Here is an 18468-nt window from a genome sequence, read left to right as displayed (position 1 = left end):
AGTAGTTTATTCTATAATAAATGGTATTGTAGTAGGTTAATAATTTTTTTTTCAAAAATATTGCATTCATCACATCTACTATTTAAAACCTACTTACAACTTATTATAATAATATGTATTTATAAACCATCAAATTGCATGTAAATACTTACTTACTGCAAAACATTAAAACAAGTTCATAGTATAAGTAGATAATATTTTAAAATAAATTCATAAAAATGTAATAATTAACATTGTTATTCATTGTAAAAAATATATCATTTTGCTCCAATTTGAATTTCTTCAAATGACTAAATATAGTTGTTTATAAAATTTTAGATTTTTAGTTCTAGCATAAATAATAGTTTTAATAAATATTATATTACATATTCAAACATAAGTTATACAAATCAAACATTTTATAAATTTTTCATAATAAAATTACTTGTGAATTTCACAATTTTGACAAATTTTGTAAAGTTTGAACTTTAAATGCATGAAAAAAATATTATGGTCAAATATTTTGAAGTATTTTATACGGATAAAAGAATATTTTATGTGATATCTCGTATTACAATTTTAAAAATGTTGACCCATTGAATTAATTTTAATTGACAATTATAAAAAGATAACAAAACAAAAAACCAATATTTCTCATGATTATAATATAAGTTTAACCCATATATAAAATTATTAAATTTTAATAAAAATAAACAGATTTTTTATATTTTTAACTATATAATAATTTGTATTTTTTTGGATTTTCACAAATTTTGACAAAACTTTAAATTTAAATGCTTATAAAAAGAATAATCTATTCTATAAGTGTTCAACATTTTAAGTTATAAAATGATTCTACCTAACCTTTTATTAAATTTTCAAACATTTCTAACTTTCTTACTTTTTTTGGTTATTTAAAAAAAAAAACCAAAAATGACATTTGTATATAAATTGCTAAAAAATATCAAAGTATTTTGTTAAATTAAACCATATAAAAAAAATGATAATATCAACACTTGATGACAATTTTAAATTATTTTCATTATTTATTTATATATGATTATAGTAAAATAAAAAAATTAATTTAGCTTAAACTGGTTTAGTATGAAAATTCGATATTTCCTTAGAATTGTGTTAGTTTTTAATTTTTAATTTTGATCTTTCTTAAGTAAAAAATCTGATTTAATTTGCTATCCATAACCACCACTAAAATTAAAAATTCAAGTATTTTATTAATTACTTATTGTGTATATAAAATACAAAAAAAAAAAGTAAAATGAATAGGTAAATTTATCTTTTTGCTTTAAATCTAAAAACATAATATCCATCTATTATTTTTAATTAAATATTTAAAAAGTATCTTTTTAAAAATACCATTGTAATACTTTATAAAAATATATCTTGATTAATATATTAGATAGATATTTTATGTTATTGATTGTATAATATGAAAAATTAATTCATAAGACATCTATTTTTTTTTTTTTTTTTTAGCATATGGCGCTTATGTCCGGGAGTAGGCCCGAAGGCCTAGTTCGGACGCCTATTTGGCAGAATTTTTAGTGGGCACCCGTAGGTTTCTGCCATGCCCGGGTGGGGGGCGGCGGCTTCTCTCTCCAGACACCGTGACTGCCTGAAGAGTGACGCCGCCCGTGACCGAGATTCGGAACCGGCGACGGTGCGCGACGCAACCGCCGCCTTAGTCCGCTCGGCCACTTCACCCCCAGACATCTATATAATTATATATAATAAAAAGTATTTTAGACGCATCGAAGGCATTTGATAGATATTTGCATAGTATACAAAAGACAACATTTTAATGTTAGGTAGATTAATACATTATGTTTCATCTATTCTGTATAATAACTTTTGTTACCTATAAAAAGTATACCTAAAATAAAAAAAATAAAATCTATCACTTTTCTCTAATGATCTGAAACTAGCCATCCAGGATTCTTAGAATTAAATAATATTAATTCAAAGACAAATTATAAAAAACAAGTAAAAATTAACCACCACAGACCTATAAACTAAGGTTTAGAAGCTTATAATTTTTTTTATTAGAAGTTTAAATTTTCTAACACCCATTTATTTTTTGGAGCAAAATTCTTCTTTTACACCAAGGTTAAATGCTAATATTGTATATATTTTTAACTTAGGTACAAACATTGTTACATACAATTAATACAATTTGTTAATGGTTTGCCATAAAAAATAACTAGAGCACTAAATGGAAATAAGTTAAAAATTAAAATGTTTAATAGAAGATAAAACAGTTTGGCTACTTAATAGTTAATTATTGTTGAGAGACAAATAACTTATTAAAAATATTGATTTCTTATAAGAAAACATTAAGAAATTTTAAATTTTAAAATTTCTAAAATGTATGATTTGGGTATTTGTAATTAGCACTATTCTTGTATTATACTATTGATATATTAAAGAAATTATAAAGAAAAGACAAATATTTGTTTATTTTATAAAAATAAAAATACAAACAATATATTAGTCTCTTACTTTTTAGTCCAAGTCTTAGTAAAAATAAATTGTACAATAAAATTATGAAAAATATATTTGTAGGATTTTCCATAAATGTTTAGTTGAATAATAATATACATCAGGAATACTTAGGACGTTGGAAGATCAGAAATCTGAGTCACAAACTTAAAGTCTTCTGGAAATAATAAAGTAGCATTAGCTAATATCAGTTTATATGACTGCTTAATTGTGACTTCTGCAACACCAGCAATATCTCCAATTTCTTTTTGAGAACGTTTTTCATCAGATGCTTGGGATGCCATAAATATTGCTGCGGCCGCTACGGATATAGGAGAACGACCTGGTACAATATCGTATTCCACTGCTTTTTTAGCAATATGAGTAGCTGCCCTTTGAACCATGTTTGGTAATCCCAAATTACAACAAAATCTTGACATGAAATCTCCAGTTGTTATCAAATCAACACTAGTTTCTAGTGCTTTTAATATTAATTTAAAAACTCTTCCAATTTCTTTTTTACTAACTTTACTTACAGCACATATTTCTTTAAAAGTTCGCGGCACACCTTCTTGTCTACAAGCAATGTATAAACTAGCTGATGCAATAGCGTCATTCGATCGACCTTTAAGATTTTTGCCATCATGTACTTGTTTAAACAGTACATTGGCTCTATCAACAATATTTCTTGGCAAATTTATGCGATCAGCCATAAGGCCAATTTCTCTATATGCATTAAGTAGTGAACGATTGGTCGAACAAACCATACCTTTATTTTTATACTTCATACCACCAAACTCATCAAATGATGCATCACCTCTAGAAGGACCGACCAGTGTGGATAAATCAGAACCATTGAGTAATGGATTTTCTGCCCCTCCGACACGTGAAGGATCAGCACTATTGCTACCTTTGTCATTACTGAAAGTTCTCCATTCTGAACCGACATCTATTACTCGATCACCAACCACAAGACCACATTCTGAACATATTTGATCACCAGCTCTATAATCTTCAATCAACGGAGCATCAGGATGCTGTTGACATTGCACTAAACCAAACAAAAAAATGTTTAAAATTAATAATTAAAACACAACACAAATACAATACTTAAAACAAACTTAGTAACTCACCTAGATTTTTCGACATTATTCTGAATTAAAGTATCGTAACAGTTGAAACAATTGTAACATTAATAATTGAATTTATATTTTTGTATCAGTCAACTTTGAACTTTCATAAATTTGATTCTAATTTAAAAATAGTCAACAATAATAATTTATCACTTGTTATTAAATTTTAATTATTCTGTTATTAATAATGATTATTTTTCATTAGAAATTAAATGGTACATACATATTACATTATCATATTTTGTGTTAGTGAATCGACGTGACGACGTCGTGAGTCGTGACTATGATGTATATAATTTCATAATTACCTGGTTATAGGTTCAAATATAGTATTGCCTTATTATGGTTACGTTAAAGAATTTAATGTTATTTTGTGATAGTGGCAGTATCACAAATTCACAAAATAGATAAGAGATCCATAATTCGACAAAATATTAAAATTCGAAATCTCAATAATTTTATGTAAATACTAAATATATGTATTATGTAAGAACTATTAGGTAGCCAGGTAGGTAATAATGTAATATAAACATAAAGGTAGTATGCAAGCTAGTATTGCTAGTAGCTAGTAAATGCCCGATAATAAATAAATATTTATTATTATAATTATTACCGGACACATTTTTTATATTTTCATTTGTTTAATACTTATTTCATATAATAAATATATTTTGAATTACGTATACAATCTATGTTTTAGTTTTCACCTTTATTTGCCTACGTGTAGTAATTTTAATTACCTGACCAGATATTCCATTATGTCGTTAAACTTGCAGTCACACACTATTAGCCAAAGAAAAAGTTTGAAGTTGAAAGGTACTAAAACGTCAGTTACAAAAAACCAAATTTTAATTTCTACTGGTATAGTATCGCTGGATGCAGTTTTGGGTAAGGATATACAATATAACAGATTTTTAGGTTACTTGTGATACATATATTTTGTTTTATTTAATTTTTTTTGTATGTTAAATTATAGGTATTCTTGTCGTATGTGGTCTACCTCACGTTTCTACATGTGATATGCGGTCTACCGCACACTTTCCGTCTACCACACATGTTTTTATATGTCATATCAGTGGCGTAGCAAAAAAATTTAGGCTCCCCCGCTAAAATAAAAAACGGGCCTCAAAAATATTATTATACTAAATATAACCCTATAACCAAAGGCCCCAAATTATTATGTTCTCCCCCACAACGCGGGGTCTGCGGGTCCTCAGTTACACCATTGCGTCATATGCGGTCTATAACATACTTTTTATACCTACATAATGTTTGGCTAACATTATGTTAAAAAGTGCAGTAAATAAACTGAAGAATAACGGATCACGTAGGTATTACAGTACAAACTGAACTGATATCTTATACGTTTACGACTACAGTCACGATTTTGGCAGGACCCAAGTTTTATTATAGCAGGTATTTTATTATTGATATAAAAATCACATCGTTAAGATAAAACTTAATCGTCATTGCTGTTGAATCGTTGAAAGTTATCATTAGTAGATAAAAAGTGTGTAGACGTGTGGTAGATGACAAGTGTGCGGTAGACCGCATACGACAAGAATACCAAATTATATCCAACTGTGTTTTTAGATAAATTTTTTTTTATTTAATTTGTTTAGATGGAGGTATTCCAATAGGAACTGTGGTTCTTGTGGGTATGTGTTTACAATTCTTATAATGTATACTAAATGTATAAATATTACTACTATTAATGATCAAATATTTTTTTTTTATTTGTATCTTTATTGCTTTGAGACAATGTATTTATTTGATTGAATTTGTTTTTGTTTATAGAAGAAGAAAATTATGGCCGAAATGCAGATTTGATTACAAAGCATTTTATAGCTGAAGGAGTTGTGTGTAATCATTCTATTTTAATTGCTGATGTTGAAAGAAAACCTGAAGCAATTGTAATTTTTATTTTTATTCTGTTTTCTACTTTGAGTAAATTAATAGTGGATGGTTTTCGAATATCAAATTATACATAATTTATATAATTAAATTATGTATTAATGTATGATAAATAAAACTCAACATATATAGTTGTTTTTTTTAATAAATAACAAAATAGATTTGGTATTTATTTTGAAGAAATTTTAATTTTGTCTTCAATTTGCTTATTAATCTAGGTAAATGACTTACCCAAACCAATTCATGAAGATTGTTTTCAACCAACTGATACTGTTGCTGAGGATTTTAAAATAGCTTGGCGATATAGCCAAAATCCAATATATGACTCTAAACCATATCATACATCCATATCTTTTGGACATACATTTGATATGTCAGCTAAAATTCCTGTCAATGAATTACAAAACATTAAATATTGGCCAGCAGATAAATCGCAAGGTATTTACATCATACTATGTATTAATTATTATAATTATAAAAGGATTCAAATTTATTTCTAAACATATTTATCACAATACTGTTTTATACTTATGAGATTGTATTATTCATAGAGATATCTAATTGATCAAATAAAACTATGATTATTTGTTTGTTTTTAATTAATAATTTATTTTGTTCTCTAATAATAAAATGTAATTATTACAAAAATGGTACATTTGTTATTATAAAATTAAATCATAAGCAAAGTCATTAATAATTTAAAATATTAAATTTGATTTATATGTATATACAAGTTATTTGTCAGTATTATTTTGTTTTTGTTTTATCCATAGGCACCAGTTACTCTAAATTATTAGAACACATAAACATAATAATAACTAATGGTGGTTTTAGTACAAAAATTCCTGTTGAGCAAAGACATGTATTAAGAATAACAATTAGTAATTTGTTTTCACCAATTTGGAATTCTAATGATATGAACGTTGTTACATTTTTATACAAACTTCGAATTCTTGTGCGTTCTTCATATGCTACTTGTCTTATAACAACTCAAGCTCATGTAATTGATGATGTAAGAATTTATTTTTTTTTAATGCTACTTACAATACAATTATTTTTTTTTTTTTTTTTTTAAGGTGACTAAATGTCGGATAGAACATTTTGTGGATACAGTACTAATCCTCAAACCAATGGAATTAAGTTCATGTGCTGATTATAATGGAAAACTTATCATTGGTAAATTGGCATCATTTAACACATTTTTATACGAACCTCTATCTGTTGATTGGGCTACAAAACTCACAAGAAAAAAATTATGCATTGAGGTATTATTAATATTTTATTTATCAATGATGCAATGAGTATTGTAGTTTTATAAGTGCAAAATTATTTAGACTCAACAAGAATAATGATAAATAAATTCAATTATATAAAATACAGATCGCTTAATTTTTAAATCTTATCTTACATATATTTTTTTTAATTTTATGGTGGAAGAGCATAATTTTGTACTATTTTTACAGAATATACTCTAATATACCTGTTAAAAAATATATGTTGTGTGTCTCTAAAAACACCATGGTTAATGACTAATTTTTTACTATCTAATAATGTTTATTATTGATATTTCCAGAGCTATGAATTTTATGATTTTTTTGTTTATCAAACAATTTTACTGATAAAATAATTATATACTGTTTGTTCACCAATTTAGGGAATACTGATTTTTTTTTACAAGCTAGTGGTATAATATAAATATACATTTACAGATAAATTCAAAATTTTTATTATTTTGGTATGTGTACACACAATAAAACATGTTTTTTTTTAAATAACAACACCTATTTTGAACATCATATTTTGGAAAGGCCTAATTTTTTAAGATAATTTTGATATCTCAATCAGGGTTCTAAATTAAAAATTGAATAAAAGCCATTTTAATTTTAATTAATATAATAAAAACTGTGTAATGCTAACCCTGAATAAAATAAAAAATTATCCAATACAGAATTTTTCTGTTGTTCCGGCATGTTCCTATATTTTTAAATAGACGTTAAACCTCAATAAAACAGAACCTTCCTAACACAAAAACTGAACAGTTTTGAAGGTTCAATGTAAGTAAAAACTGTGCATAAGCCAGAAATATGACATGTCATGTTACATTGATATAAATATGTAGGTACATTATAAAACGACATTTAAGATAAAGCTGCACTACATATATTAGTTATGTTAATTTAGTATTCTTTAAATTTTTGAACACACAGTATATATTTAGCAAGGAAATTTTATAAAAATGTACTGTTATAAATTTAATTTGACATATACTTACATATCTCTGACATATCTTTAACTATGGCCAGATTTATAGCTTTGGTGATTAAAATTTTAAATTGAACTTATTAAAACACAATCCATTTTCTTATATCATGTTCTCTATCAAATACTTATTTTAAAGTATATTTATTTATTTATTTAGAAATTACATCTTCCGCCATGCTTAAACACTGAAGATGATAATGAAAACATTCAGACTAAGCAATTGTCATGCGCCTCAACAACTTCTGTATTAAATTTTTAGTTTGTTTTTACCTGTCAGAATTTTATATATTTAGTTTAATGAAAACAAATATTTTTATATCATAGCTATGTTAATATTTATTATATTAATTTATTTTATTTTTATGATATATACATTTTACATAAATTGATTAGGTAATTGCATCATCTGTTACTTGTGTTGTGTAAGATGTTAATCTTAAAAATTTTCATACTTTAATGTATGGCAAATCATGTATTCAAGGAATTTTAGTTTTTCTAATTTATAAAATATTTCATATTTTATGCTTCAATTGTCATAATTACTACTACTTATCTAAAAAAAAAAATATTTTGACAACTAAAAATGAAAAAGTAAAAATAAACAGTATATTTTTCTATGTTAGTAATAATACCTATGTAATAGAATTAATTTAAATAATTTTAGACAGAGATTTTAATAATTAACTAAGTTATTATAAGTTTCTATAAACATCAAGAAATAAGTATACTATTCAGAAATTTAAAATGTATCTGAATGGTTCTTAGATATTCAAGAAAGATATTTTTTTCGGGATTTTAAAGGTAAACTTCTGTTTTAAATAATACATGATATTCAAAACAATTTGATATAATATTAATCATTTAAATATCAAGATTGGGGAGGGGGAAACGTATTAGATTATACAATTTAATAAAAAAATGATTTGTAATATTTGAAGATTTTCCAGTAGCGTAACTAAGAGAGATCAAAGAACGCGGATGTAACTGGGTCTAAGTAATACAATCTTTTTTTTTTTAATAGTTTATAATAAGCTATGAAACAATTATTTATTTATTTTTTTTTTTTGAAGTCCCAATATTAATTGATTCCTTCTCTCACACCATCTGTCTCAATTTTTCTGTAAATACTAATCTTTTCCTTGTTCTTATAATAAAAAATAAATAATTCAAAATTATATACAATTTTAAATTGATAAAACATTCAATAATATTTTTAAAAAAATGTAAAAAATAATTTTATGAAGACGAATGCCCCTCCTCAGACCTCACTTAATGTAATCTAATATGTTTATATGGAGAAGGGACATTGAAAATTTCGACTCCGTGCACAAATTTTAAAGTTATATCATCGTTATTTGCATGCCTGATTTGAAAATTCTTAAGTGGCTAATTCCTACGACAATGTAGTACTTACAGGTAAATTATTGTAATTTTGATATCATTAAGAATTAAGAAATTTAATTACGGAATACATTATTATTAGCAGTGGTTCTATAATGGTTTTAAATAAAGAACTACCATTACTACCAAACTTTTATTTATAATGAGTAAATCAGTGGTTCTTAAATTTTTTGGATATATGTCACTCTTATCCACGATCATCCAATACTGCGTCCCCCTAACATCACAATATTAAAAAATGTATGCTATTCACTTTAGAAAAAGTGTATCGAGTTTTAAAAAATAAAATAAATTGCACATTTTATTTTAGTTGTACTGTTGAATAAATATAGCCATTTTAAATAAAAAAATAGAAAGTAAGAATATTGATAAATAATAATGAATTAAATAAAATTTGAAAAATTAATGAGCTTTTAGCCTTAGAGGTTTTCTACAAAGTTTTAACGGAAAATTAAAAGTTCTCTATTTTTATTTTTTCCGAGTATTTTGCATTACCCTTACATTGGAACTTCGTCACCATGGTTGAGAACCACTGGAGTATATTACAGACTGCAAATAATAATGAAGATTAATATTCTTATAATTATTAGTCAACAATATGAATTTAAGTTAATTGCCAACTGACCGTTTGTCATCTATAATAAATTTATTATGACGAGCTTTTTGTTTTTCATTTATTTAAGATTTATCTTAAAAAGGATAATTAGTCGTCAAATATTGAATAAATAATAAAAAGTATAGGTAAAACATTTTTCCTTTTTTTAAGTCAAATTTTGATAGTAAATTTGTTTAAACGATGTTATAGCAGGGATTCACAGTTATAGAACTAACTGGTAAGTGGTAACCATTCACTGTGGTAGAAATTAATATGACTAAGAATCCGAAATAATTTTTAAAATCTAGATATATCACGTAATTAGATTGACAATATTTAATTTGTACCTAATGGCTAATACCTATCATACCGGTTGTAACCATTTAGTGTCTACATTTAATGTAAGAATGAAAATATATTATTAAAAAATGAAAGCAGTTCGTTTCGAATCCCTACAAATTTCAATTGTTAATTAAATTTAAAATGTTTTTCCACAGAGTGGCAATTGATTGTATTATGGATTATCTAATTTTCTAAGTATATATGTTTACTACAAAGTACAAAGGTATAACCAAAGTGGTGGGCTCTGGGTTTAAAACACTCTAAACCCTTCTACAGTTGCACCCATATTATCTTATAAATCAAATAAATGTAAAAATAAGATAAATTTGAATATTTTATCATTTATAAATATTATAATGCTAGATTATTGGTTACTTAAACACGAAGCAATCATCATTCTGTTTTAAAAAAAATAACTGATGTAATATTCCATAATAAAATCACGAAGACTAATACAGAATTATTATGTATTATAATGAGAGAATAGAATTTTTTCGTCCCATTCATTGATCCTATTGACCAACGGTTAAACCAGCGATTCCCATCTTTATATGAGCGCGACCCTGAAATTTTAAATTAAACTATTCACGATCATAGAAAAATAAAAATGATAAAAATAGTAATTATAATAATTGAAATCATAATTTTTATTTATTAATATGCTTATTTGAACAGATTTGATACAATATCATAAAAATTAATTTACTATAAAAAGATAATACAAAATAATGTATTAATGACTTCCTTGATGCTAACCACTTTCCTCAAGTTCATCTTCAAAATTGAGAGGAATATTAACTGAAAGTGCAGACTGCATGGTGTTGAGAACCAAGGCGAATTTTGTATTTTGATTTAATGACGGTCTTATCTATTTTTTATTTGGAACTAAATTTTGAAGTATAAAATAAAATGAAATATAGTGTAGGTATAAAATGCTTCCGCGACCCTTAATAAAAACTTAATATGGGTCGCGATTCGAGGTTGATAACCGCTGGGTTAAACGATTGTTTCAATAATTACAAACAAAAAATTATTGACTGAGTCGTGTCAGATTTTAAGTACAATGTATACGATGGTAGAAGTAGAATAACTTATTAGTGCAAGGCGTCTCATATTAATAAATCTGTCAACTGTGATAACTGACAAGTGAGATTATAACATTGTAGTATTGCTATATTTATTCAATGGCTATACGAATATTTTTTGATTATTATTTACGTATACATAAAAAATGAAGGTAAATTAATAATGACACGATTTAAGGTATTAACAATTGACTCAACCACAGAAAAAATTATGTGATTCAACTGTCGTAGTGTCGTCATGACATGTGATAAGGTTTTAATTTTAAAAAAATTTGATAATAATATGTTAACGGAAATTTATTAACTTGTTGCTAATTCCTTGAGTCTGGATTGTTCTATCTACTATTGTTACTTAATATCTATCTTCTTCTAATTATTTCCTTCAAAATTTACGGTAATTGTACGTCAAAATCGTAAAATTTGTTTAAATATTGATGAAAAATGGTAATTTTTATTTCTATGTACATAAATATAAAACTTAATTTTATTATTATTTTTCTTTTTGTAGAGCGACTCAGCTACTGAACAGATTTTGACTAACGATGACGAACAACAGTACTTGGATCATATAAAAAAAATATTAGAAAAAGGACATAAGAAAATGGACAGAACTAGAGTTGGTACACTTTCATTGTTCGGTGCTCAAATGCGTTATAATTTGATGGATGGTAATACATAACAATACATAACACTAGCAGTTGTTGATTATTAGTTTAATTAATTATATTTACTAAGGTATTTTTCCACTGTTGACAACAAAAAGGGTGTTTTGGCGTGGTGTTGTCGAGGAGTTATTATGGTTTATCAAAGGTTCAACAAATTCTAAAGAACTATCGGAAAAGGATGTAAAAGTTTGGGATGCTAATAGCACACGTTCATATTTAGACTCAATTGGACTTAACAATCGTGAAGAAGGTATTTATTTGTTATATCTGTATAAATGTAGATAAATATATAACAATGTTTTTTCTGAACAATTATATTTTAATATAAGTGGTAATATGTACCTGTTTCATATAAGCATCTTTCAGGTTAGTTATTTTCTTATGCTATATGAATAATAGTACATATTAAACTATTTTTACTAGTTGTATTAACAGTTAAAATAATATATTTAGGAGATTTGGGACCAGTTTATGGATTCCAATGGCGACATTACGGTGCTGAGTATAAAGATGTACATACAGATTACTCAGGAAAAGGTATTGATCAGCTTCAAAATGTTATTGATACAATAAAAACTAATCCTGGCGATAGACGAATGCTTATGATTGCTTGGAATCCATGTGATATACCTAAAATGGCTTTACCTCCATGTCATTGTCTAGTACAGTTTTTTGTGGCTGATGGATACCTATCATGTCAAATGTACCAACGATCAGCTGACATGGGTCTAGGAGTACCCTTTAATATTGCTAGTTATTCGTTACTTACATACATGATAGCCCATGTGACTGGATTAAAAGTAAGTACCTAGTTGTACCTGATAAAAATTCTTTGAGTATTTTAATCAATGCGAGAGAAAGAAAATAATTTTAATTTAATAATGTGTTTAATCAAATGTTATTTGGTTATTCACTAGTCATAGATTACTGTATTAATTTAATAGATTAATCATGGGCCACTTAATTATTAGTGATTGTTAAATGTTTTTACAGCCCATCATTTATGTTGTAATACTACAATTACATCATAAATCATAAGTTATATAATTATTTATTTTAATAAATATCAATTATTTTTCAAAATATTTTGTTATAGCCTGGTGAATTCATTCATACATTGGGCGATAGTCATATCTATCTGAATCATATTGATGCACTCAAAATGCAACTTCAAAGAAAACCCAAAAAGTTTCCCATACTAACTATTAATAGAGAAGTCAAAAGTATAGATGATTTCAAATTTGGTGACTTTACATTAAGTGGATATAATCCGTACCCAAAAATAACCATGGATATGGCTGTATGAAAAGGATATAGAATATACATGTATGAAATTAACATATATTTTAATAAAATATACACGTGCGCATAATTTTTGTTTACTTAACAGTTGATAAACGATACTTGGTATTGTAAATCAATTGTTGTATGAGACTTCCACAGTTTTTAAATAATTTAAATAATGTAAGATATATAAGCTGTTGAGTAGTACTAATTGTGGAGTCAATTTTTTTAAAATTAAAAATATAGAAACCAATAAAATATATTTAAGAGAATCGTTAATATGAGGTTATATGTACACAAATATATGTATACAATATACACACACACACATATATATATATATAAGAAAAACTTTCTTAAAAAATGTGAAACATTTCATTTTTTTTTTTTTGAAAAATTTCTTATTATATTTTAATAAAACTAGTTATACTTACAGAACTAGTTAGTTATGTAACAAAAAATATATATTGTCATGACAAAACAATAAAATATAAACTGTACAATTTATATAACAGACACCTGATCATGACATAATGTAACTTGGATTTTGCAAAATAATTTAATTTATGACAAAACCAAAAAAAAAAAAATATATATATATTTATATATATGTCAAATAGATCTCTTACTTACTAACTTTATGCTGATCATAATTTTTTTCAACCTTTAAATTACTACTAGGTAATTTTAAGATTTAATGAAAACTATGAGTAATTAAAATAATGTTTGTAACAAAATTTAAAAATTATCATATTCAATGTTCAATAATGTAACAAGTTGAGTCTCAAATAACCAAATTTATAATCACAATATATCACTTTCCATATTAGTTTGAGTATCAGTGTCCTTAAAAAAAAAAAAAAAAAACCATTTCAGTAAATACACAATAAAGATTATAAACAAATATTAATATCATAACATAACCACAAAATTGATTTAAAATATTAAAAAAAATCTATATTAGAGAAATAAAATGTGCATATTTTTTCAATACAACTTTTTATGAAAACTGTATTGCATGCTATTTAAATTTTTCTATTAAAGTACTTACTTGATTTGTCGGTTGATTTTGCTGTGATGTAGAAAAGGGATTTAAAATGTTTGGTTGGCTTTCCATTGGAGAACCCAAATTAATGCTTTCGACCAACTGTCTCGATAATTCATTTTGAAATGAATCATCTTCTACCTGGACCAAAGTCCAAATTGTATCTATATAATATCAATAGACTTCATTAATACTGAATATTTAATTATTCTTTAACAAAATTCTTTTATATAAATCAAATTGTACATGAATAATAATTCTGAGGACAACACTTTATTTTTTTATTTATCAAATAATTGAGTATGAGAGAAGAATGTACCTACGTTTTTTTATTTTATGAAATGTCTTGCGCATTTTTTTTTAAAAGGCTTAGTATAGGCTATTTTAGCCCTTTGCTGCAACCACAACATCTCTCCATGCTTTTTTTTATTATCTAGCTATTCACCATTCATTACTCCTAGCATTTGCAGATCACTTTTTACTTTGTCAACCCATCTTTGTCATGGTCTTAATGGCCTCTTTCCATTGGGAATCCATTTTGTTGCCTCTCACATTATCTGGTCTTGTGCTCTCCATATGTGTTCTATTCAGTTAATATGCTTACTTTTCAATGTTGCTATTATGCCTATCTCACTGAATAATTGCCTAAGTTATAAATTGGTTCGTCGTTTCTACAGGCGGCCAAATGAGTGATCTTTTTTTAGGCCAAATATCTTTCTTAGTACTTTTTTCTCATCGGTTTTTGTTTTAAATGAGACAAACTTAGAAATAAAAATATGTTTTAGGACGAAATTACATCTATTAGCTGAATTAATTTTTTGTTTATCTCCATCTGCTATTAATCTCATCCTGAGCTATTTGAGTGTATTAACTCTTTCGAAAAGCATTCTGTTCACTACTAGGCTTTGTTGGTTATAGTTTTCGCGCAATATACCATATATTACTATGAATAAAAAGAGGATTTTTAGGTTCTTAAAAGCTTAAAATATGATGCTAATATGTTTTAAAAAAACCCTAAAATATTCCTTAATCTTGTAAATATGCAAATAATATGATTTGTTTTTTTCCAAAATAATTCAATAAAAACAATAAATAACTTATGTACCATTCCTTTTTGGTAACATATAGAATATTTAATTATAATAAATACAAAACAGTTCATAGGTATATGAATATTTTAAACTTTTGTTAATTTTCGGCATTTTAAAAAATAAAAATGAATATTACAAATTTAACTAAATCGTCAGATATTAAAGTTAAAATAATAAACAATATTAAAGTAAAAATAAAATAGATTTATTATTAGGAATCATTCTTATTACGTTATTATAGGATCTTAAGTACAATCATGGATTAAGAGTAACAGAATGACCAACATTAGCAATTTGATTACAAACAAGTATATAATTGAATGATTTTTAATTTTTATCGTTCTTATATAAAATAATTTTTTTCCTAGAAAAAATTGTTGCTGGAAAATATCACAAATCGATAAATTAATAATGTGTAATATGATTTTTTATGAACAATAATAGAATATATTCTAAAATATGAAAAATAGGCTAAATATTCTCCTAAGTCCAAAATATGCTTTAATATGCTAAATAAATTTTTTCCTATGAACTCTGTGATGGACAAATCGTCCACATTTTTCACTCTCATAAAGCTGCATAAAACTAATAAAAATATGTAAAAACCTAAAAATCCGCTCTCTAATTATGAAAGATTAGATAAGCTATATGAATATATTTACCTCCAAAATATGTTCCTGTCGGCAACATCATACGCCATTTAGACTGATATGATCCAGGCTTAGAAGGTGTTATAAAATCAGTGCTTAGTGTCATGGTACACCCAGGTTCAAGTGTTGTTGTTGGCAACGAAGTGTAAACAGAAATGGAGTCTCCTCCATTGAACTGGAGAGTACAACCTGGTGGCCACTTAATGCGACCATTATTCTTGACTTCCCAGGATTTTGTAAATCTATAGTATAAATTATGACATGGGTTATGATTATATTATAAATGTTGACAATCGTTTTATCAATAAATTGTTGGTATGCACACAATACCGTAAGTTTGGTGGCAACTGCAAGACATTTTCACTGTTTTCATCCCTGACCAAAGACATGGACGGTATTGCACCTTCATTGTTAACATCAAAATATGTGCCGACAGCCCTATGCATATTCCTAATGCACAAACACACATTAATGCGTTAATATTATAATAATATTGTCTACAAGGCGTTTAATGGTTGTTTTTTGCAAACTTTGAGAATGATCTCATGTCAGTCAAGTCTATCAGAAATATTAATGTCATGTGGCTTACTTAATAGAGGTTTTATCTCTCAGGTGAACCATATTTATAAAAAATATTTAACATTTAACAATCAAATAAATAAAGTACTCTTAAGAAGTCCATTTTTGTAAAATGTCCCATTGATTTTGTATTTTATTCATTCATACAAGATTATTTTAATAGTTTGTATAGAAACACTCTGTATAATAAAATGTCAACACTATAAACTAGGGATGGCATTATGGCAAACCTATTTATTTTACCAAGCGCCAACCATTTTGATTAGATTTTATTTAAGTCAGAACATTTTTTTTTTTTTGATCATTTCATTTCTACAGTTTAAAATATATTCATAAAACACTAAATGTATGACGATACAAGAGTATTGCACGTTGTTTAGGTTACATGTTGATCAATGGGTTATTAATGATTTTTTTTTGGATAGTTGCTAGTCTTTGAAAAAGTTGCTCATCACACAAAAGGACACGCGTGTCATAGGTACGCGCCATCTCTGCTATAGACGTCCATCATTCTCTAATAATTTCACTTACCAGTCGTTCATCTCCAGGAAGAATACCGCCGCGGACTCCGTTAGCTGGTCACCTATCAGCTCTCGCAAACCCTTGACTAGATTCTCCTTGTCCGTTGTGCACAGACAGTTGAATTGACGCAAGAGGTTCTGGTCTAGCGGGTCGTTGTCTACGTCCATTTTTCGACGATATAAATGCGGCCGGACGAAACGATTATTCACGAGAAGCGTTTAGAAAAATTATATTTAGGTCATACGAAAACGTAAAGGAGATTATTTTTGAGATTACACTGTGTATCTGTGCCCACGACGTCTGTCCACTGATATATTTTATTTTGTTATTATTATTATTATTATAAATCGCAGAAATGATTGATAAAGTGATTGTGCGCAGTGGTGAAGGGTGGTAGTGATACAAACGACATAATTTACTTACAATTTGTTTGCGTTATTTCATACAAAATTGTCCGGTAGACATCGCTCGCGTCTTCCGTTAATTTTCTTTATTGCCAATTATAGCCTTTACCTGGTTTATAGTCTATTTTAGATTACAGAATAAAATAATTTGAAAGATTGCAATTTGAAGTATGACAATGACAGTGACATGTCTTATTTTCATATCAATATACACTACCGTTTACCACTGTGGACCTTGATCATGGAATATTATTATTATTTGTTCATTGTTTACGTATTTTAGGTATTATTTCTTTAATTATTTTAAATTCCAATCGTGGTTTGGTATCCTAAATCTCCAACTATGGCGTTTTATGATTATGAATTCGATAATTTAAAATTCGCAATCTGGACAACCTATTCATGCTTAATAGTAATTTTTTAAATTATTAGCAGGACAAAGAGCACTCGACATCAGGACATTTAGCTAAGAAATAGGACAATCCTGTTGGTTTTAGTATTTTTTAGTTGATTTAAAAAATTAATAAATTTAATATCATGTTCAGTAATTATTTAAGCACTAACGACCAATAATTTAATAAATAATAAATATTAAAATTTATAAATTTCAACACATTTACAAAAAATAATTTTTAACATTAAGCTTAACTTTTTAATTATATTTGGTATATTATTTTATTTTTAATGAATTTTATTCGCGATCATTTCACGAACTATAATAATAGTTAATTTTAATCAAAAATTATTATTTAAATACTGCAAATGCTCCTAAAGTCACAATTCGTAATACTTATAATACTACAAGAAAGCATTTTTGAAGGCTATAAGCCTATAGTGGTTGAGTGGTAAAGAATTAAATTGAAGGGACAACAGACCTTAAGTTAACTGTTGATGATGAATGATAACGATGAACGGCCGGCGATAAGCCATAGGCGCAGTAGTTCTGTCCACGACTACTACCCCGCCGGTCACCTCAGTTGACGTCAAGTCGCCATCTTTATCTTATCTGGGAGTTCCCACT

General features: G+C 26.5%; 4 protein-coding genes across 5 annotated transcripts; 2 read left to right on the top strand and 2 right to left on the bottom strand.

The window, feature by feature from the left end:
* Positions 1-2533: 2533 nt before the first annotated feature.
* Positions 2534-3807, bottom strand: LOC112601829 (transcription initiation factor IIB). Its single transcript, XM_025349627.1, has 2 exons — positions 3609-3807; positions 2534-3526 (listed from the first exon to the last, which is right to left on the bottom strand). The coding sequence occupies exons 1-2, from the start codon at positions 3622-3624 to the stop codon at positions 2607-2609; spliced, it is 936 nt and encodes a 311-aa protein (XP_025205412.1). The 5' UTR covers positions 3625-3807; the 3' UTR covers positions 2534-2606.
* A 252-nt stretch (positions 3808-4059) lies between these two features.
* Positions 4060-8103, top strand: LOC112601828 (elongator complex protein 4). Of its 2 annotated transcripts, none has more exons than XM_025349625.1 (8): positions 4060-4116; positions 4309-4496; positions 5231-5266; positions 5406-5521; positions 5741-5960; positions 6296-6534; positions 6599-6787; positions 7942-8103. In XM_025349625.1, exons 2-8 carry the CDS (start codon positions 4367-4369, stop codon positions 8041-8043), a joined length of 1032 nt encoding a protein of 343 aa, XP_025205410.1. In that variant the 5' UTR covers positions 4060-4116; positions 4309-4366; the 3' UTR covers positions 8044-8103. The 2 variants fall into 2 exon arrangements, with proteins under 2 accessions (XP_025205410.1, XP_025205411.1); XM_025349626.1 differs by lacking the exon at positions 4060-4116 and adding an exon at positions 4128-4145.
* Positions 8104-11406: 3303 nt separating this feature from the next.
* Positions 11407-13244, top strand: LOC112601763 (thymidylate synthase). Its single transcript, XM_025349538.1, has 5 exons — positions 11407-11651; positions 11716-11875; positions 11943-12122; positions 12326-12672; positions 12969-13244. The coding sequence occupies exons 1-5, from the start codon at positions 11649-11651 to the stop codon at positions 13176-13178; spliced, it is 900 nt and encodes a 299-aa protein (XP_025205323.1). The 5' UTR covers positions 11407-11648; the 3' UTR covers positions 13179-13244.
* Positions 13245-13750: 506 nt separating this feature from the next.
* Positions 13751-17415, bottom strand: LOC112601770 (uncharacterized protein C6orf106 homolog). The gene is made up of 5 exons (XM_025349547.1): positions 17053-17415; positions 16273-16392; positions 15955-16184; positions 14208-14365; positions 13751-14002 (listed from the first exon to the last, which is right to left on the bottom strand). Exons 1-5 carry the CDS (start codon positions 17208-17210, stop codon positions 13961-13963), a joined length of 708 nt encoding a protein of 235 aa, XP_025205332.1. The 5' UTR covers positions 17211-17415; the 3' UTR covers positions 13751-13960.
* Between the last annotated feature and the right edge of the window lie 1053 nt (positions 17416-18468).

This window comes from Melanaphis sacchari, unplaced genomic scaffold (assembly GCF_002803265.2).
Source record: "Melanaphis sacchari strain LSU unplaced genomic scaffold, SCAv2.0 Contig7_pilon_pilon, whole genome shotgun sequence".
Classification (NCBI taxonomy): domain Eukaryota; kingdom Metazoa; phylum Arthropoda; class Insecta; order Hemiptera; family Aphididae; genus Melanaphis; species Melanaphis sacchari.
Note: the sequence above shows the minus strand (reverse complement) of the source record. Positions and strands in the feature narration are given on the sequence as shown.